The sequence below is a fragment of the Salmo salar genome, chromosome ssa07, assembly GCF_905237065.1.
Source record: "Salmo salar chromosome ssa07, Ssal_v3.1, whole genome shotgun sequence".
NCBI lineage: Eukaryota > Metazoa > Chordata > Actinopteri > Salmoniformes > Salmonidae > Salmo > Salmo salar.
This window is the reverse complement of record NC_059448.1, coordinates 63,513,532-63,536,031: the sequence shown is the minus strand read 5'-3', so window position 1 is coordinate 63,536,031 and position 22,500 is coordinate 63,513,532. Positions and strand designations below refer to the sequence as shown.

Here is a 22,500-nt window from a genome sequence, read left to right as displayed (position 1 = left end):
AGACAGCTCCAAGTCTACAGAGCCTGAATGCAGGTGAGTTTATCACCTCATCTCCCATCTCAGTCTGACCTGGCTCATATCCTATCTGGACAGTGACTTCAGGTGGATGTGGGCTCCAGTTGGGACGTAGTAAGTTGGCTGACTGGGTAAGGTGTGAGCTGTTACCCATGTTCTCCCTCCCAGGGGTTCATACATCATGTATAAGGACGGTGACGTGGGGAAGCCAGAGAGGTCCATGCGTGTCTGGGAGAACAGTGACTTTAACTTTGACGACGTGCTCCAGGGGATGATGGCTCTGTTCGCTGTCTCCACCTTTGAAGGATGGCCAGCGTGAGTCCTGCATCACAGCAGCAGAGTGACCAAAAACACACACACACACACACACACACACACACACACACACACACACACACACACACACACACACACACACACACACACACACACACACACACACACACACACACACACACACACACACGTTAAAGTATGGGGCTTCAGTCTCTAGGTTTAGAACTGTGTATCCATCCTCTCCAGACTCCTGTACCGGGCCATAGACTCCCATTCAGAGGACCTGGGCCCTGTCTACAACTACAGAGTGGTCGTGTCCATCTTCTTCATCATCTACATCATCATCATCGCCTTCTTCATGATGAACATCTTCGTCGGTTTCGTCATTGTCACCTTCCAGGAGCAGGGAGAGCAGGAGTACAAGAACTGTGAGCTGGACAAGAACCAGGTGAGAGGTTAGGGGTCATCAGAACCCAGGTGAGAAGTTAGCGGTCATCAGAACCCAGGTGAGAGGTTAGGGGTCATCAGAACCCAGGTGAGAGATTAGGGGTCATCAGATCCTGTTGAGAGATTAGGGGTCATCAGAACCAGGTGAGAGGTTAGGGGTCATCAGATCCTGTTGAGAGATTAGGGGTCATCAGAACCCAGGTGAGAGGTTAGGGGTCATCAGAACCCAGGTGAGAGGTTAGGGGTCATCAGAACCCAGGTGAGAGGTTAGGGGTCATCAGAACCAGGTGAGAGGTTAGAGGTCATCAGAACCAGGTGAGAGATTAGGGGTCATCAGAACCCATGTGAGAGATTAGGGGTCATCAGAACCCAGGTGAGAGGTTAGGGGTCATCAGAACCAGGTGAGAGGTTAGGGGTCATCAGAACCAGGTGAGAGATTAGGGGTCATCAGAACCAGGTGAGAGGTTAGGGGTCATCAGAACCAGGTGAGAGGTTAGGGGTCATCAGAACCAGGTGAGAGATTAGGGGTGTTCAAGATCACAGGTCAAACAGGTGAGAGAGGTCAAGAGGGGTCAGCACGAGGTCACCATAGAGTCACTTAGGAGGGGGCCATACTGAAAGGAGGAGTGTCATTAAGTTGTATCAGTGGTTAACTGGATGGTAAATGGTATATTACCTATATGAACTGACATTTACACATCAATACTATGTCCACTGATGTATTACTGGAAACGTCTGTTGATTAAACACATGTTTTGTGTGTGTGTGTGTGTGTGTGTGTGTGTGTGTGTGTGTGTGTGTGGTACAGCGTCAGTGTGTGGAATATGCCCTGAAGGCCCGTCCTCTACGTCGGTACATCCCTAAGAACCAGTACCAGTACAAGGTGTGGTACGTGGTTAACTCCACCTACTTTGAGTACCTGATGTTTACTCTCATCCTGCTGAACACCATCTGTCTGGCCATGCAGGTAAGAGAGAGTGTGTGTGTGTGTGTTTTTGTGCGTGCGTGCGTGCGTGCGTGTGTGTGCATGTGAGAGACATTGGCGTCCGAGCATCACTTAAATCGTCCATCTTGGTCAGGGGAAAACGTTGAATTATACCATCTTTATGCCCTCAGCCCAATACGGTAGCATCAATCCATTTGTAAATCTACTTCCCTAAACACAGTGAACCACATAGTGCCCTGGACACTAGCGGTGCATTATGGGGAGGATAGTCTATCTATATCAGTTAAAAGGCATGCTATTGCCTCAGGTATTGGTTCCTAGATGCTAGAAGGAGTTGGTGTTTTTAAAGGCTGTATCTGTATTTTGGAGCGTCAGTATTTATGTCGTTACTGCGTTGCGTTCAAGGCTTCTACTGTAGCCTGAGGTAGGTGTGTTCACCATGTGATTACATGGAAATGCAGATCGGGGATTAAGTGTCTGTTTGTTGCAGCATCACGGCCAGACCCACTCCTTCAACGATGCTATGAACATCCTCAACATGCTCTTCACCGGCCTCTTCACTGTGGAGATGATCCTTAAACTCATCGCCTTCAAACCACGGGTACGTCTCTCGCTCTCTCCACCTCTCTCCACCTCTCTCTCCACCTCTCTACACCTCTCTCTCCACCTCTCTCTACACCTCTCTCCACCTCTCTCTCCACCTCTCTCCACCTCTCTCTCCACCTCTCTCCACCTCTCTCTCCACCTCTCTACACCTCTCTCCACCTCTCTACACCTCTCTACACCTCTCTCTACACCTCTCTCCACCTCTCTCTCCACCTCTCTCCACCTCTCTCCACCTCTCTCTCCACCTCTCTCCACCTCTCTCTCCACCTCTCTCCACCTCTCTCTCCACCTCTCTCTCCACCTCTCTCCACCTCTCTCCACCTCTCTCCACCTCTCTCCACCTCTCTACCTCTCTCTCCCTCTCTCTCCACCTCTCTCCACCTCTCTCCACCTCTCTCTCCATCTCTCTCTCATCTCTCTCCACCTCTCTTTTCACCTCTCTCCTACTCTCTTTTCACCTCTCCCTCCCTCTCTCTCTCCCCCTCTCTCTCCCCCTCTCTCTTCCCCTCTCTCTCCTCTCCCTCCCTCTCTCCCTCTCTCCCTCTCTCAGTTCCCCTCTCTCTTCACCTCTCTCTTCACCTCTCTCTCCTCTCTTTCCCGCTCTCTCCCCTCTCAGGAGTCTGTCGCTCCAAAACACTTCTCTCTGTCCCAGAGACGATTCTTATCATTACCAAATTAGTCTTAGCCTATCAGTGGAAATCAGTATCACCTGTAATTTGGATATGAATGTAATCAAGTTAATCAAGTCTGTCATTACATAATTATATGTTATCAGTTGTCCTATAAACTATGCCTTTTATGATCTGATTTCCACTTTAATGAAAAAGAATGTAAAAGATTAGAAAAGAAAAGATGCATTAATGATTTGGTTCAGTGTCTGATGTTGTCTAGGTTTTTATATCTTGTTTTACATGTTGCTCGGTAACCTGGTGAGTTTATTAGTCCAATCAAAATGCCACCTACTGCGTCAGCCGGCCGCTTACGTTGTTGAAACAACAACAGATGGCTACTTCTGTAGAACAGATACAGTGTCTGCATCCCAAACAGCATCCTATTCCCTATATAGTTCACCACTTTTCACCAGAGCCCTATGAGCCCTGGTGAAAAGTAGTGCACTTTAAAGGGGATAGCATGGCATTTGGGACGCTGACAGAGTAAATACATGGATGGACAGAACAAACCGCCCTCTCATCAGGTTACTAAGCAACGCCTCCATGTTTATTATAGATTGACGAGCTGACTGCTGTGACTCTACGGTGATATCTCTCTGCTGCTGCTCACTGTGGTGCTGATCTCTCTGTGTGGCTATGAGGAGATCGGTTTATTCCTGCTTTCTATGATAAACTGGGATAAACCATTGATGCAAATCACTCTTGGTCATAAAGGAGACTAAATATTGTTTAATTGTCAGTCAACAAACCTAGTTTCTCATATAATTAATCTCACATTGTGAAGGTTTTGTGTTCTTATCTTGGCAGGGTAGTAGTACGTCGAAATAGGATGTTTAAGTGGTGCAGCAGTCTAAGGCACTGCATCTTAGTGCAAGAGGCATCACTACAGTCCCTGGTTCAAATCCAGGCTGTATCACATTCGGCGCACAATTGGCCCAGCGTCGTCCAGATTTGGCCGGGGTAGGCCGTCATTGTAAATAAGAATTTGTTCTTGACTGACTTGCCTAGTAAAATAAAGGTTAAATTAAAAAAATATATATATAATAATAAACTGAGTCCTGATTGGTTAGCCTTGGTCTGAAACTATCTATTGACACGTCCCACCTCTCTGAAAGAGACCCAGAGAACGTTGTGTCACTTTCTAACTCGTGTTACTGACCTTCTCTTTCAACAGACAGGACCGTCATGATATTAATCAGTACCTTTTTCTATAGGTGCAGAGGACACGTTTAGCCTCATCCTGTCCTAACCAGCTCTCTCATCAACTGCTGTATACAACACCGACACTAGCTTTGAAGGGAATCACATGTTAGAATAGACATCACTTCATTGCAGTTGGGTCAAAGGGAAGCCTACTGAAGGATTTTTACCACTGTGTCTTTCTCATTTCTGTATATTGTATGATTGTAAACTACTTTTTTAGGAAAGTGTTTTGGTAGTATTTTTGGTAGTATTGCTGGTATTTTTAAGAGTTCTGTCATCTGGATTCATCTGGATTCATCTCTCACCACACTAGACCCTCCAACTCTCCCAGGTCACATCGAGCAACCTGCATCTCTTCCCTCAGTGTGTTCAGTCCCTCCCCATTCATCCCACTAAGGCAACTGCATTAACCCTGGTTAAACCACCGTTAAATGAGGTTACCTATTCCTCTGCCACTGACCCACTGACTGCTTCTCACTGGTTAAAACATCATACTGTGTTAGAATATAATAATCCCTAGTGATAATAATATAATAACAATAATAATATATCATGCCTAGTGATAATAATAATAATTTAATAATGAAATATAATCCCTCATGTTAATAATAATATATAGTCCCTAGTGTTAATAATAATATATAATCCCTAGTGTTAATAATAATATATAGTTCCTAGTGTAAATAATAATATATAATCTCTAGTGTTAATAATAATATATAATCCCTAGTGTTAATAATAATATAATATACTAATATATAATCCCTAGTGTTAATAATAATATATAGTCCCTAGTGTTAATAATAATATATAATCCCTAGTGTTAATAATACTATATAATCCCTAGTGTTAATAATAATATATAATCCCTAGTGTTAATAATAATATAATATAATAATATATAATCCCTAGTGTTAATAATACTATATAATCCCTAGTGTTAATAATAATATATAATCCCTAGTGTTAATAATAATATAATATAATAATATATAATCGCTAGTGTTAATAATAATATATAATCCCTAGTGATAATAATAATATAATATAACAATATATAATCCTTAGCGTTAATAACAATATTATAATAAAATATAATCCCTCATTTTAATAATAATATACAATCCCTGGTGTTAATAATGATAATAATATATAATCCCTAGTGTTAGTAATAATATATAATCATTAGTGTTAATAATAGTATATAATCATTAGTGTTAATAATAATATATTATAATAATATATAATCCCTAGTGTTAATAATAATATATAATCATTAGTGTTAATAATGATATATTATAATAATATATAATCCCTAGTGTTAATAATAATATATACTCATTAGTGTTAATAATAATATATTATAATAATATATAATCCTTAGTGTGAATAATATTATATAATCATTAGTGTTAATAATAATATATTATAATAATATATAATCCCTAGTGTTAATAATAATATATAATCCCTAGTGTTAAAAGTAATATAATATATAATCCCTAGTGTTAATAATAATAATAATAATAATATAATCCCTACTGTTAATAATAATGTAATAATAATAATACATTGGATAAATCAATCTTGCTGTATCACTCTGCTACGCTAATGTACATAGAACACCACCCTTCATTATGACCTCATTTCCTTTTCACAGGAAGTAAAAGAGCCAGAAAAAAACTGCAATAATGTCTTGTTTAAGAAATAATCTTCTGGCTTGATATAGAATCACACAAAAATATTTGACTGAATAGTGCTTACCTTTAACAACCCATGTTATCAACCCCTGTAAGCTTTTATTCTACGCACTGTTTACAGGAAGATGAGCTTCAGTAGTAATAGGTTACATGCTAACAAGTTGTGGCGTTGATTTAACTGTACTGTGGGCTACAGCAAGCAAGCAGCAGAACGTGACATGAACATTCACTTTTAATATTTACAATATTACAATCACAATAATATTTCAGAATTTAATACCAATCATGCATTTTGTTGCTCTATTGGCTTTTAAGATCTAAGAAGATAGTTTCAGAAGAGATGAGCCACCCCCCAAACACATTGTTGGAAGAGTTAAGGGCTGAAAAGGAAGGCTTTTCCCTATAATAATGCCTGTCTAACTTGCCTCTCTTACCCCCCCTCCTCCTCCTGCACCTCCGCCCATCCTGTGTAGGGTTACTTTAGTGATCCTTGGAATGTTTTTGACTTCCTCATCGTAATTGGCAGCATAATAGACGTCATTCTGAGTGAGATCAACGTAAGTACATCGCCACCCCTCTCTCTCCACTCGCTCTGTCCCTCTCTCTCTCTCCACTCGCTCTGTCCCTCTCTCTCCCTCTCTCTCTCCCTCTCTTTTCTCTTTCCTTCTCTTTCTTTGTGACAATCCTGTCTTCTATAGCACCATTCTCTGGTGTGGTTTCTTTCCCCAAAGTCCACCCTCCTCCCTTCCTCTCCCCTCTTCCTTCCTCCATCATTCATTTCAAGATGGCCGCTCTCATTCGGGGTTTCCAAGGCATCACGTGGTGAAAAAAAAGGTGCTTCCTCGTTCTTCACAGTACACAGAACAACAGTTGAGTGTTTTAGAGTACTGAAAGAGTTCTAGAGTACTGAAAGTGTTCTAGAGTACGTACTGAAAGGGTTCTATTCGTTAGGCCTCAGAAGAGAGACCTGGCTCTAAAGCAAGACTATGACATGTCCTAGGGTTTTCACTTTGACTAACAAGACACACTAACTAACCAAAGAAACTCAACTATTCTTTTTTTAAACCGATTGTTTTGGTTGTGATTTTGTTATTGTTGTTGTTTATTGATGTTGTTTTCCCACATGGACAAGCATGACTGGTCGCCGCTTCTCCTCTCGATCATCTTGGATTTCGCTCCTTTTATTTCCTCCCGTTTTCAAACTTCAACTGTCATTTAATTTTCAACCAATGTCCTTCCTCCCTCTCTACCTTCCGCTAATCACAAAAGTTCATATATAACTGTTTTCTTTCTTATCTTTCTCCTCCCTCTCTCCTTTTGTTGCTTCTTTTCTTTCCATTTTCTTTTCTTTGTTTGTTTGTTTGTTTGTTTGTTTGTTTGTTTGTTTGTTTCTTCCACCCAACGCAGCATTATTTTGTTGATGCATGGAACACATTTGATGCCTTAATAGTTGTGGGTAGCGTTGTTGACATAGCGATCACTGAGGTTAACGTAAGTAGCCCACCTTTCAGTCTGCCTGCCTGCCTCTCACTCTCACCTCTGAGCATCAATACAATGTAGACTATTGCATTGTCTCAGCACTTGTTTTGGGTTTGTTTTTTGTACATTTCTTTCAATGTATATTATCATCACAATTGGGGACATGTGAAATCCCCAAGGCATGACTGACACTGTATAGCATGATTGGGAAAAAAGGGTGATATATTCAGGCCTGAAGAAAAAGTAATTGTAAACTATTTGTTTACATAAAGCCTTTAGCTTGTATGCAAAACTATGTAGGTAGACGTGCATTTGTTCATGAATATTTACTGGTGAGTGATGTCACCTTTCATGAGAAATTCCTGGCCTTGTTCATAATGTAAACAAAAGGTGACCAGAATATAAACAGAAATGTATCTCCTATATAAGACATTTCGTCTCTATTGAGGGGATCCTGAGTGGCGCAGCGGTCTAAGGCAGTGCATGGAGGCACCACTACAGTCCCTGGTTCGTATCCAGGCAGAATCACATCTGTCCATGATTGGGAGTCCCATAGGGCGGCGCTCAATTGGCCCAGCGTCCTCTAGGTTTGGCCGAGGGTCGGCCGTCATTGTAAATAAGAATTTGTTCTTAACTGACTTGCCTCGTTAAATTTAAAAAGTGGATTTTGTCCCTAGTGAATCTAGATATGTATTTTGAGACATCCCATGATGAGACATGAGAACCATTGAATGAGTATTTACACTCTTAAAGGCAAATGTGAAAATGTTGCTTCTTCATATCCATCATCTCCAGCACCACCCCGACATCAAATGGTGCGTTTCTATGATAAGTAGTAAAAAACCATAGAGGAAGATAGGTGTTTCCAATGACCTCATCAACCAATTAGAAATGCCTACTCATAATTGTTTAAAATCACATGATGCACACCGATGATGTCATTGGAAACATTTATCTTCCTCTATATTTTTTACTATAAAACATAGAAACACACCATTTTCACCCATGTTGATGTTGGGGTGATGCTGGAGAGGATGAATATGAAGTTGAAAAATGTTAGACATTTCCTTTAAAACCAAGCCGACAGGTGAATCCTACAGTAGCTCAATACCTTTTATACCTGAGTCTATTGCATTAAATGGACCCAGAAGCTTATTTGGTCAATTGCTCAATCATATAGCAGCTCAATACTGTCTGTAACTGTGTCAAGTTGATCTGGGCTTATCTGTCCATTGTGTCTGATGGTCAGTTCATAAACCTTTCATCTCTCTGGGACAGCATAGCGGAATAGCCAGCTTTCCTTTCACAAGTCATGAAAGACACTTCACCCACTCCTCTAGTTTAGATGAGAACAATCCATGGCTTCAGATCACTAACAAAGGCATGTTTCTAAGAACAGAAAAGGACTCAAAATGCTACTTTGATTGTGCTGATTATATTAGTTATATCTTGTATATGTGTATATGCGTTGTAATTGTGTAGTACTAGTGCTTTTATATGTCTATACACGAGTCCTTCTAGAATTTCTTTGAGACTAATTCCTTATAGTACCAACTTGTAACTATTAGTTCTGCTGGTGTCCTATAGTTGAGTTGAATAGTTAACTCTTTGAGAAGCAGCGATAGTGTTAGGCTGCCCTGTGGATGGATGACAAGTGTGGTTTTCTTCTCTTTGAAAGTGAAGCTATCTGACCACGAGAGGTTTGACCAAGGTCTTTATGAACGACCAGAATGACCAGTACTTTACCAGTATCTGTCGGCCAGATATATATACCCTCCTCTGCTATACCAGTCACTCACACTTTACCCTGCACTCAGTTTGGTTTTGCCGTTTGACATTTATTTTGATTTGATGAATCTTTAACCTAGGCATGACCCTAGTCTTCTTCTTCTCTGGTAGTCTGATTGATTGACGAGCCTCACTGTTCTTGCATCGTATTTGATTGTTTTTAGAAACCCTCTGTACTTGTACTTCCTGGTAATGGTAACCTAATAGCCACCAAAATATCAGAAAGACACTCACTGTTTTTGTGTTGTTTAAGTGAGTGTGTATTGGCCTTGATAAAGTGGTGTTATTAGGATAGCGGATTAGATGCCCCCGACCACCCTTCCTCCCCCTCCCATCCTATTTCCCCAACTCTACTCTACATAGCTACCCCCTCCAGTTATTTTGACCAGAAGGTGCTTCTTAAAACAATTTTCAGTTTAGTTTTTAATTTGACAGTTGATTTCATGTGAGTGTTTTGAATTATTTTTCAGTTGGTTTGATGTGTGTTTTTAAACAAAAAGTGGTTTAGAAGGGTTCTGAAAAGAAGTTGCGTTTTGTTGCCATGGTGATGGTGTCTTGCAGGCGGTGATGTCACAGCTGCATTTCTCCCTCCCCTCGGAATGCCTCTCCTCCCCTCCATCATGTCTGTCTGAACTGATCTCTCACTCTTCATCTTCTTATGGATGTTTACTTCTATCTTTCCTCTCATTGGTTGATTTGTGGTGCTCTTGCTCACCCTGAAATGCACGCTGGGTAACCTGGGTCTCTTCACTAACGTTAGAGGACTTTAACAAACTAACGTTAACTAATCCAGGTGAACCTACACTCTTAGAAACAAAGGTGCTATCTGCAACCTAAAAGGCTTCTTCAGCTGTCCCCATGGGAGAACCCTTTCAACAACTATCTTTGGTTCCAGGTAGAACCCTTTTGGTTCCAGGTAGAACCCTTTTGGGTTCCATGTAGATCCCTTTTAGATCCAGGTAGAACCCTTTTAGATCCAGGTAGAACCCTTTTAGATCCAGGTAGAACCCTTTTAGTTCCAGGTAGAACCCTTTTAGATCCAGGTAGAACCCTTTTAGTTCCAGGTAGAACCCTTTTGGTTCCAGGTAGAACCCTTTTAGATCCAGGTAGAACCCTTTTAGAGTCCAGATAGAACCCTTTTAGATCCAGGTAGAACCCTTTTAGATCCATGTAGATCCCTTTTAGTTCCAGGTAGAACCCTTTTGGGTTCCATGTAGATCCCTTTCCACAGAGGGTTCTACCTGGAATCAGAAAGTGTTCTAACTGGATCCAAAATCAGTTCTCCTATGGGGACAGCAGAACCCATTTGGAACCCTTTTTTCTAAGAGTGTATATCATCTAGGCATCTAAGAATGATTGGAGTTGTTTTCAGAAACGATCTGCCAACAGGGCCAAGCATAATAACAATACGAGGGAGGAATTCAATTGACTTTAAATATACAAAGGTCAGTTAAACTAAGTGAATCAAATAAAAAGAGGACATTAGGAGCTTCTACAATGTGGAACCATTCTACCCAGCCCTGCTATCACAGATATGAAATAACACTCTTATACAGAGACCTAGGTTACCTATACAGTTCACTTCAACTGTAATGATTATGTGCAATGTGAAGAAAAAACATATTTTTAAAAGTTATTTAAAATGTTAGTTGCTTTGAGGAGTGATTGTTTGACAGTATAATAATCACAACTCACATCTTCACAGTTGGACTGGAGGTTTTAGTGAAGTGATTGTGTTGTGTGTTCCCCCCCCTCACAATACAACATGCAGGATAACACTGCAGGACTATACAATCCTGCACCATCACGTTTTCAACTTCAAAACAGTTGAGCATTTTGACAATGATCCAGTGTAATTTCATTGGTTGAAATGTTTGATGGTAGTGGATTTACAGTCCAACATAATTCTAGTGTATTACCCTAAACATGTAGAGCACCTCCTACTCCCCAGATACACAACCCCCCCAGCCTCCCCCCCCGTCCCCGTCCCCGTCCCCCGTCCCCGTCCCCCCCGTCCCTGATCCACGCCAACCTAGGACCTCTACGTGGTCCTCAAAAACACACACACACACACACACACACACACACACACACACACACACACACACACACACACACACACACACACACACACACACACACACACACATACACAGTCAGAGTCACAGATAGATACACACACACAGTCACAGACAGACACACACAACGGTCACAGACAGACACACACACACAGTCACAGTCACACGCAAATGACGTTCATTCTATTTGCCTCCAGCACTTTGGAGGTAATATTCCACAATGACTTCTAAACCCTGTCTGATATTCAGGCCCAGTTAACCCCCACCTCTTTAAGGACTGTATAAAAGCTAGTGAAGCTCTCCCTCATACATGTGCTACAGTATCTCCTAACAGTGGGATCTACTCAGTACAACAACATGCCTCATTCTAACAGGAACAAGGGCTCTGCCACCTAGGGTCCTTCCTGTCCCACATCTAACCTCTCAGGTGTGTCGTCTTCCCCAAGTCCCTGGGCTATCTCATGGATCCAACACACACACACACACACACACACACACACACACACACACACACACACACACACACACACACACACACACACACACACACACACACACACACACACACACACACACACAATGCTTGGTGCATCATCTTACTGTACCCCCCAGCGGTCCCAGCAGCAGCAGCAGGGGCGGTCTGGGCTACTATAGCTTTCATCTGTCTGTCTTTCTTTAAAGCCAGCTGACTCTTCTACCACCTCCTCCTCCTCCTCCTCCTCCCAACCCCCGCGGTAAGAACAATGGTACGGACCCACGGTAACCTCCGTCTCCACCAGCCCTTCATCCCTCCACCCCCATCACCAGCAGCATGCCAGCTGTGTCAGCGTCACAAAATGTGTGTGTGTGTGTGTGTGTGTGTGTGTGTGTGTGTGTGTGTGTGTGCGTGCGTGCGTGCGTGCGTGCGTGCGTGCGTGCGTGCGTGCGTAAACAAAGGGGATGCCCATGCCCGTACTGGGGTTTTAGACTGTGGATAAGTCTTCTGTAGTCGCTGTCGTGTTGTCATCGCTCTCAGGCAAAATGTTAAAAAACTTGGCTCGCTCTTCTTCCTCTTCCTCCTCCTCCTCCGTCGCCTCTATTAATGATGCTCTGTCATTGGTGCAAGCCATGGTCACGCGGTCATCTACCTTTCTTTCTCTCTCTTTATCTCTATCAGTCGTTCTCTCTCTCTCTCTGTGGCACAGTTGCTCCCCCTACTGTCCTCCTGTGGTTTAACCTCCTGCACTAGAACACAGATGGTGGCTCTATGAGGAATAATACCTAATAACCAATGGTTCAATGCATTACCTTGTTCTTGTTGTTGTAAACGTTGTTTGTTGTTGTTCAGTCTGGTGAAGGTTGTGGAAGTAGTTTCTACTGTGTAAAAGTTGTGTTGTAGTGTTGTGGAGTTTGTTGTCTCTGTTTTTGGTGGGAGATATTACCTGCTGTGATTTGTCAGTGTGTATTGTGTAGTTTAATATCACTTGGTTGTTTTGTCTAGTTGTGGCTTAGCTTATGAATTCTTAAGGGCCTCCCAAGGTACTCCAGATAATCAAATGTTGTCCGAACTTAAATTGAAAGGAACATTTTGCCTATAGAGGATTGTGTAAATATTTCATAGCCTAGTTTTTTGTTTGTGGGCTTTTGAAATATTAATAGGACCATGAAAAGCTTTGCTAGTTTTCCTCTGCTGGAGAACAGGAAGTGTAATGCATTGTGTCTGTTAGTTGTATTCCCGTTTCTCATAAAGCCACCAGGTGATGCCCAATTCTCTCCTAAACTCTTTTGTAGGTTGTTTTTGATGGGATTATTTGAAGGACTCAACAGTGATTGACTTATTAACTTTGTGTGTATGTGTGTGTGTCTGTGTATGTGTGTGTGTCTGCAACTACGTGTGGGTGTGCACTTGCATTCGGATGATCGTGTGTGTGTCTGTTCATGTCTGTGTGTACATGTGTTCATGTCTGTGTGTACGTGTGTTCATGTCTGTGTGTACGTGTGTTCATGTCTGTGTGTACGTGTGTTCATGTCTGTGTGTACGTGTGTTCATGTCTGTGTGTACGTGTGTTCATGTCTGTGTGTACGTGTGTTCATGTCTGTGTGTACGTGTGTTCATGTCTGTGTGTACGTGTGTTCATGTCTGTGTGTACGTGTGTTCATGTCTGTGTGTACGTGTGTTCATGTCTGTGTGTACGTGTGTTCATGTCTGTGTGTATGTGTGTTCCTGTCTGTGTGTATGTGTGTTCCTGTCTGTGTGTATGTCTGTTCATGTCTGTGTGTGTCTGTTCATGTCTGTGTGTATGTGTGTTCATGTCTGTGTGTATGTGTGTTCATGTCTGTGTGTACGTGTGTTCATGTCTGTGTGTATGTGTGTTCCTGTCTGTGTGTATGTGTGTTCCTGTCTGTGTGTATGTCTGTTCATGTCTGTGTGTGTGTCTGTTCCTGTCTGTGTGTACGTGTGTTCCTGTCTGTGTGTGTGTGTGTTCATGTCTGTGTGTACGTGTGTTCATGTCTGTGTGTGTGTGTGTTCGTGTCTGTGTGTGTGTGTGTGTGTGTGTGTGTGTGTGTGTGTGTGTGTGTGTGTGTGTGTGTGTGTGTGTGTGTGTGTGTGTGTGTGTGTGTGTGTGTGTGTGTGTGTGTGTGTGTGTGTGTGTGTGTGTATGTGTGTGTTGACGTCCGGTGCCTAACAAAAGGGACTACAAAACTCTGAAGATAACGCCAGGATCTCCATCACCTTCTTCCGGCTCTTCAGAGTGATGAGGCTGGTCAAACTGCTGTCTCGGGGAGAAGGGATACGGACCCTGCTGTGGACCTTCATCAAGTCCTTTCAAGTGAGGGGAGACTCAGACTCAAGTCAAGACCATTGACAATTGAGATGCAAGTGGGTCACGGGGTCAATTCGAATTGAAGTCAGTCAATTCAGGAGGGAAGTATAGTGGAATGGAAATTCTATAAATCTGACTTAGATATAACTGAGGTTTGGGAGGAAAGACCACACCTCAATGTCTTTTAGTTCTGGTCTGTACCTGGCCAATCATTTTAAAAATATATTTATTTTAAATGAATTATCAATAAACTAATTTTTTTTTTTTAGATAGCCCATTTATTTACGTTTTTCCATAATAGAATTTTCATTTCAAATCACTTCCTGAATTGAGTGTCTTAAATTCAGCTTGACCCTGACCCTGCTTGAGGGAGGAATGTAGAAGGGAGGAATTATGTGTCCAGCTAACCAGTCAGCATCTAACTGTCTCTCAAAACCCCAATGCCCTTCATATGCATGCTGTCATAGCCTACTCACCATGCTATAGGTTAATGATAAGGCTTCCACGTTGAGATGGTATTTCTAGGGTGAAGATAAGCTATCCATCATTGGTCCCGTGTGGCTCAGTTGGTAGAGCATGGTGCTTGCAACTCTAGGGTTGCGGGTTCAATTCCCGTGGGGGGACCAGTAGGGAAATGTATGAGCTTACTACAGTCTCTTTAAATAAGAGTGTCTGAACATTTTAAATGTAGCTGGTTTTCTAGGAGCACCAAAACATTTGATAAAGGGGTTCTGATAAGAGTTATTTCTGTTGTGTTGGACAGTGGGAAAAGGAGCGTGACTGTTTGTGCAGCAGTGTGTTACCGTAACGTGTTGTTGGTGCTGTGGTGCTAGACAGTGTTGTTGACATGTCACTGATCTCTCTCTGTTCCACCCCCAGGCCCTCCCCTACGTAGCATTGCTCATAGTGATGCTCTTTTTCATCTACGCCGTCATTGGGATGCAGGTAAGAACTGCTGCTCAGCCCCCGAGCATCTGGGATTGGTCCCGCCTGTTTCTCTCCCTCTGTTTCTCTCCCCTCCCTCTGTTTCTCTCCCCTCCCTCTGTTTCTCTCCCTCCCTCTGTTTCTCTCCCTCTGTTTCTCTCCCCTCCCTCTGTTTCTCTCCCCTCCCTCTGTTTCTCTCCCTCCCTCTGTTTCTCTCCCCTCCCTCTGTTTCTCTCTCCCTCTGTTTCTCTCCTGTTCTCTCTCCCTCTGTTTCTCTCCCCTCCCTCTGTTTCTCTCCCTCCCTCTGTTTCTCTCCCTCCCTCTGTTCCCCCTCTGTTTCTCTCCCCTCCCTCTGTTTCTCTCCCTCCCTCTGTTTCTCTCCCCTCCCTCTGTTTCTCTCCCTCCCTCTGTTTCTCTCCCTCCCTCTGTTTCTCTCCCTCCTCTGTTTCTCTCCCTCCCTCTGTTTCTCTCCCTCCCTCTGTTTCTCCCCTCCCTCTGTTTCTCTCCCTCCCTCTGTTTCTCTCCCTCCCTCTGTTTCTCTCTCCCTCTGTTCTCTCCCCTCCCTCTGTTTCTCTCCCCTCCCTCTGTTTCTCTCCCTCCCTCTGTTTCTCTCCCTCCCTCTGTTTCTCTCCCTCCCTCTGTTTCTCTCCCTCCCTCTGTTTCTCTCCCTCCCTCTGTTTCTCTCTCTCCCTCTGTTTCTCTCCCCTCCCTCTGTTTCTCTCCCTCCCTCTGTTTCTCTCCCTCCCTCTGTTTCTCTCCCCTCCCTCTGTTTCTCTCCCCTCCCTCTGTTTCTCTCCCTCCCTCTGTTTCTCTCCCTCTGTTTCTCTCCCCTCCCTCTGTTTCTCTCTCTCCCTCTGTTTCTCTCCCTCCCTCTGTTTCTCTCCCCTCCCTCTGTTTCTCTCCCCTCCCTCTGTTTCTCTCCCTCCCTCTGTTTCTCTCCTCTAGCCAGTCTTGTCCTGTCTGTGTTGCCAGCTGTTCTAACCCTAACCCAAGGTTCTGTATGTTCTGTCCTGTTTTCTCCTCCACACTATAATAACCTTTCATCTCTCTACGTTGTATCTGTAGGGGCTGGTTTCCCAGGCACACTTTAAGCCTAGTCCAGGAATTAAAAGCATGCTCCATTGGAAGTGATTTTAATACCAGGACTAGGCTGAATCCAGCTCTAGATGTTGTTACCTTATATACATGTTGAGAAGCCTTGTGGTTATTGTCCTGTCTCCTCGGTCCCCTGTCCTCTGTGGTACTGACCTGATGATGTCGTCTGTCCTCTGTGGCACTGACCTGATGATGTCGTCTGTCCTCTGTGGCACTGACCTGACGATGTCGTCTGTCCTCTGTGGCACTGACCTGACGATGTCACCTGTCCTCTGTGGCACTGACCTGACGATGTCACCTGTCCTCTGTGGTACTGACCTGACGATGTCGTCTGTCCTCTGTGGCACTGACCTGACGATGTCGTCTGTCCTCTGTGGCACTGACCTGACGATGTCGTCTGTCCTCTGTGGCACTGACCTGACGATGTCGTCTGTCCTCTGTGGCACTGACCTGACGATGTCGTCTGTCCTCTGTGGCACTGACCTGACGATGTCACCTGTCCTCTGTGGCACTGACCTGACGATGTCGTCTGTCCTCTGTGGCATTGACCTGACGATGTCTCCTGTCCTCTGTGGCACTGACCTGACGATGTCGTCTGTCCTCTGTGGCACTGACCTGACGATGTCGTCTGTCCTCTGTGGCACTGACCTGACGATGTCTCCTGTCCTCTGTGGTACTGACCTGACGATGTCGTCTGTCCTCTGTGGCACTGACCTGATGATGTCGTCTGTCCTCTGTGGCACTGACCTGATGATGTCCCCTGTCCTCTGTGGCACTGACCTGACGATGTCGTCTGTCCTCTGTGGCACTGACCTGATGATGTCCCCTGTCCTCTGTGGCACTGACCTGACGATGTCGTCTGTCCTCTGTGGCACTGACCTGACGATGTCACCTGTCCTCTGTGGCACTGACCTGACGATGTCACCTGTCCTCTGTGGTACTGACCTGACGATGTCGTCTGTCCTCTGTGGCACTGACCTGACGATGTCTCCTGTCCTCTGTGGCACTGACCTGACGATGTCGTCTGTCCTCTGTGGCACTGACCTGACGATGTCGTCTGTCCTCTGTGGCACTGACCTGACGATGTCGTCTGTCCTCTGTGGCACTGACCTGATGATGTCCCCTGTCCTCTGTGGCACTGACCTGACGATGTCTCCTGTCCTCTGTGGTACTGACCTGACGATGTCACCTGTCCTCTGTGGCACTGACCTGATGATGTCGTCTGTCCTCTGTGGCACTGACCTGATGATGTCGTCTGTCCTCTGTGGCACTGACCTGATGATGTCCCCTGTCCTCTGTGGCACTGACCTGACGATGTCGTCTGTCCTCTGTGGCACTGACCTGACGATGTCACCTGTCCTCTGTGGCACTGACCTGACGATGTCACCTGTCCTCTGTGGTACTGACCTGACGATGTCGTCTGTCCTCTGTGGCACTGACCTGACGATGTCTCCTGTCCTCTTTGGCACTGACCTGACGATGTCGTCTGTCCTCTGTGGCACTGACCTGACGATGTCGTCTGTCCTCTGTGGCACTGACCTGACGATGTCGTCTGTCCTCTGTGGCACTGACCTGACGATGTCGTCTGTCCTCTGTGGCACTGACCTGACGATGTCGTCTGTCCTCTGTGGCACTGACCTGACGATGTCGTCTGTCCTCTGTGGCACTGACCTGACGATGTCGTCTGTCCTCTGTGGCATTGACCTGACGATGTCGTCTGTCCTCTGTGGCACTGACCTGACGATGTCGTCTGTCCTCTGTGGCACTGACCTGACGATGTCGTCTGTCCTCTGTGGCATTGACCTGATGATGTCGTCTGTCCTCTGTGGCACTGACCTGATGATGTCGTCTGTCCTCTGTGGCGTGGCTGTCTTGCACCATGTTGGCCTGGCGTGCCCTGTGTCTCCTAACAACCTTGCCCCCTGCAGATGTTTGGTAAGATAGCCCTGAGAGACAACAGTCAGATCAACAGGAACAACAACTTCCAGACCTTCCCCCAGGCTACACTCCTGCTCTTCAGGTGAGCCACTCGTCTGTTCTGCTCCTCTCTTTCCAGACTGTAAACCACCGACACAAATTCCTGATTTAAAAGGCCCCAACAGATCTGGAGATCATGAAAGCACTGCCATCTCAGAGTAAGGGTGTTTTATCAAACCCCTACGCATCCTTTCCATCTCTTCTGCAAGCCGTGATGTCCTTTCCCATTTTTTGTTTGAAAACTCTACCTTAGAAGGTAGGACAACCATGCAGCATTTCACCACCAGGTGGACCCTTCATGGAACCCATTCTTCCTGTACAGTAGAGCCTTCTGTGTGTGACACCTGGTTGTTTACCTGTGCCCAGGTGTGCCACAGGCGAGGCGTGGCAGGAGATCATGCTGGCATGCGCCCCCATGCGACCCTGTGAGAAGGGGTCAGAGGTGGGGCCAGCCAGCGAGGACCAGTGTGGGAGTCACTTCGCTATCTTCTACTTTGTCAGCTTCTACATGCTCTGTGCCTTCCTGGTAAGTAGCTACGGAGAGCGGGGAGGGACAATCCCACTAGCTACAGAGAGCGGGGAGGGACAATCCCACTAGCTACAGAGAGCGGGGAGGGACAAACCCACTAGCTACGGAGAGCGGGGAGGGACAATCCCACTAGCTACGGAGAGCGGGGTGGGACAATCCCACTAGCTACAGATAGTGGGGAGGGACAATCCCACTAGCTACAGAGAGCGGGAGGGACAATCCCACTAGCTATGAAGAGCAGGGAGGGACAATCCCACTAGCTACGGAGAGTCAGGAGGGACAATCCCACTAGCTACAGAGAACCAGGAGGGACAATCCCACTAGCTACAGAGAGCGGGGAGGGACAATCCCACTAGCTACAGAGAGCGGGGAGGGAAAATCCCACTAGCTACAGAGAGCGGGGAGGGACAATCCCACTAGCTACAAAGAGCGGGGAGGGACAATCCCACTAGCTACAGAGAGCGGGGAGGGACAATCCCACTAGCTACAGAGAGCGGGGAGGGACAATCCCACTAGCTACAGGGAGCGGGGAGGGACAATCCCACTAGCTACAGAGAGCGGGGAGGGACAATCCCACTAGCTACAGAGAGCGGGGAGGGACAATCCCACTAGCTACAGAGAGCGGGGAGGGACAATCCCACTAGCTACAGAGAGCGGGAAGGACAATCCCACTAGCTACAGAGAGCGGGAAGGACAATCCCACTAGCTACAGAGAGCGGGGAGGGACAATCCCACTAGCTACAGAGAGCCAAGAGGGACAATCCCACTAGCTACAGAGAACCAGGAGGGACAATCCCACTAGCTACAGAGAGCCAGGAGGGACAATCCCACTAGCTACAGAGAGCGGGGAGGGACAATCCCACTAGCTACAGAGAGCGGGGAGGGACAATCCCACTAGCTACAGAGAGCGGGGAGGGACAATCCCACTAGCTACAGAGAGCCAAGAGGGACAATCCCACTAGCTACAGATAGCGGGGAGGGACAATCCCACTAGCTACAGAGAGCCAGGAGGGGCAATCCCACTAGCTACAGATAGCGGGGAGGGACAATCCCACTAGCTACAGAGAGCCAGGAGGGGCAATCCCACTAGCTACAGATAGCGGGGAGGGACAATCCCACTAGCTACAGAGAGCGGGAGGGACAATCCCACTAGCTATGAAGAGCAGGGAGGGACAATCCCACTAGCTACGGAGAGTCAGGAGGGACAATCCCACTAGCTACAGAGAACCAGGAGGGACAATCCCACTAGCTACAGAGAGCAGGGAGGGACAATCCCACTAGCTACAGAGAGCGGGGAGGGAAAATCCCACTAGCTACAGAGAGCGGGGAGGGACAATCCCACTAGCTACAGAGAGCGGGGAGGGACAAACCCACTAGCTACGGAGAGCGGGGAGGGACAATCCCACTAGCTACGGAGAGCGGGGTGGGACAATCCCACTAGCTACAGATAGTGGGGAGGGACAATCCCACTAGCTACAGAGAGCGGGAGGGACAATCCCACTAGCTATGAAGAGCAGGGAGGGACAATCCCACTAGCTACGGAGAGTCAGGAGGGACAATCCCACTAGCTACAGAGAACCAGGAGGGACAATCCCACTAGCTACAGAGAGCGGGGAGGGACAATCCCACTAGCTACAGAGAGCGGGGAGGGAAAATCCCACTAGCTACAGAGAGCGGGGAGGGACAATCCCACTAGCTACAAAGAGCGGGGAGGGACAATCCCACTAGCTACAGAGAGCGGGGAGGGACAATCCCACTAGCTACAGAGAGCGGGGAGGGACAATCCCACTAGCTACAGGGAGCGGGGAGGGACAATCCCACTAGCTACAGAGAGCGGGGAGGGACAATCCCACTAGCTACAGAGAGCGGGGAGGGACAATCCCACTAGCTACAGAGAGCGGGGAGGGACAATCCCACTAGCTACAGAGAGCGGGAAGGACAATCCCACTAGCTACAGAGAGCGGGAAGGACAATCCCACTAGCTACAGAGAGCGGGGAGGGACAATCCCACTAGCTACAGAGAGCCAAGAGGGACAATCCCACTAGCTACAGAGAACCAGGAGGGACAATCCCACTAGCTACAGAGAGCCAGGAGGGACAATCCCACTAGCTACAGAGAGCGGGGAGGGACAATCCCACTAGCTACAGAGAGCGGGGAGGGACAATCCCACTAGCTACAGAGAGCGGGGAGGGACAATCCCACTAGCTACAGAGAGCCAAGAGGGACAATCCCACTAGCTACAGATAGCGGGGAGGGACAATCCGACTAGCTACAGAGAGCCAGGAGGGGCAATCCCACTAGCTACAGATAGCGGGGAGGGACAATCCCACTAGCTACAGAGAGCCAGGAGGGGCAATCCCACTAGCTACAGATAGCGGGGAGGGACAATCCCACTAGCTACAGAGAGCGGGAGGGACAATCCCACTAGCTATGAAGAGCAGGGAGGGACAATCCCACTAGCTACGGAGAGTCAGGAGGGACAATCCCACTAGCTACAGAGAACCAGGAGGGACAATCCCACTAGCTACAGAGAGCAGGGAGGGACAATCCCACTAGCTACAGAGAGCGGGGAGGGAAAATCCCACTAGCTACAGAGAGCGGGGAGGGACAATCCCACTAGCTACAGAGAGCGGGGAGGGAAAATCCCACTAGCTACAGAGAGCGGGGAGGGACAATCCCACTAGCTACAAAGAGCGGGGAGGGACAATCCCACTAGCTACAGAGAGCGGGGAGGGACAATCCCACTAGCTACAAAGAGCGGGGAGGGACAATCCCACTAGCTACAGAGAGCGGGGAGGGACAATCCCACTAGCTACAGAGAGCGGGGAGGGACAATCCCACTAGCTACAGGGAGCGGGGAGGGACAATCCCACTAGCTACAGAGAGCGGGGAGGGACAATCCCACTAGCTACAGAGAGCGGGGAGGGACAATCCCACTAGCTACAGAGAGCGGGGAGGGACAATCCCACTAGCTACAGAGAGCGGGAAGGACAATCCCACTAGCTACAGAGAGCGGGAAGGACAATCCCACTAGCTACAGAGAGCGGGGAGGGACAATCCCACTAGCTACAGAGAGCCAAGAGGGACAATCCCACTAGCTACAGAGAACCAGGAGGGACAATCCCACTAGCTACAGAGAGCCAGGAGGGACAATCCCACTAGCTACAGAGAGCGGGGAGGGACAATCCCACTAGCTACAGAGAGCGGGGAGGGACAATCCCACTAGCTACAGAGAGCGGGGAGGGACAATCCCACTAGCTACAGAGAGCCAAGAGGGACAATCCCACTAGCTACAGATAGCGGGGAGGGACAATCCCACTAGCTACAGAGAGCCAGGAGGGGCAATCCCACTAGCTACAGATAGCGGGGAGGGACAATCCCACTAGCTACAGAGAGCCAGGAGGGGCAATCCCACTAGCTACAGAGAGCCAGGAGGGACAATCCCACTAGCTACAGAGAGCCAAGAGGGACAATCCCACTAGCTACAGAGAGCCAAGAGGGACAATCCCACTAGCTACAGAGAGCCAAGAGGGACAATCCCACTAGCTACAGAGAGCAGGGAGGGACAATCCCACTAGCTACAGAGAGCAGGGAGGGACAATCCCACTAGCTACAGAGAGCGGGGAGGGACAATCCCACTAGCTACAGAGAGCGGGGAGGGACAATCCCACTAGCTACAGAGAGCCAGGAGGGACAATCCCACTAGCTACAGATAGCAGGGAGGGACAATCCCACTAGCTACAGAGATCAGGGAGGGACAATCCAATTCGCTACATAGAGCGGGAAGGGACAATCCCACTAGCTACAGAGATCAGGGAGGGACAATCCAATTCGCTACATAGAGCGGGGAGGGACAATCCCACTAGCTACAGAGATCAGGGAAGGACAATCCAATTCGCTACATAGAGCCAGGAGGGACAATCCCACTAGCTACAGAGAGCAGGGAGGGACAATCCCACTA

General features: G+C 46.8%; 1 protein-coding gene across 1 annotated transcript in view; it reads left to right on the top strand.

Moving 5' to 3' along the window:
* The window catches only part of LOC106609797 (voltage-dependent L-type calcium channel subunit alpha-1C), a 588,474-nt gene that overhangs the window by 556,569 nt on the left and 9,405 nt on the right, over positions 1-22,500 (top strand). Inside the window, exons 25-34 of the mRNA XM_045722531.1 lie at positions 1-33; positions 184-330; positions 538-739; positions 1,547-1,705; positions 2,175-2,285; positions 6,338-6,421; positions 13,882-14,019; positions 14,893-14,958; positions 17,961-18,052; positions 18,376-18,535. The exon at positions 1-33 is cut by the window's left edge and continues 20 nt beyond it. Coding sequence (XP_045578487.1) covers positions 1-33; positions 184-330; positions 538-739; positions 1,547-1,705; positions 2,175-2,285; positions 6,338-6,421; positions 13,882-14,019; positions 14,893-14,958; positions 17,961-18,052; positions 18,376-18,535 — 1,192 coding nt within the window. The remainder of the gene's footprint in view (positions 34-183; positions 331-537; positions 740-1,546; positions 1,706-2,174; positions 2,286-6,337; positions 6,422-13,881; positions 14,020-14,892; positions 14,959-17,960; positions 18,053-18,375; positions 18,536-22,500) is intronic.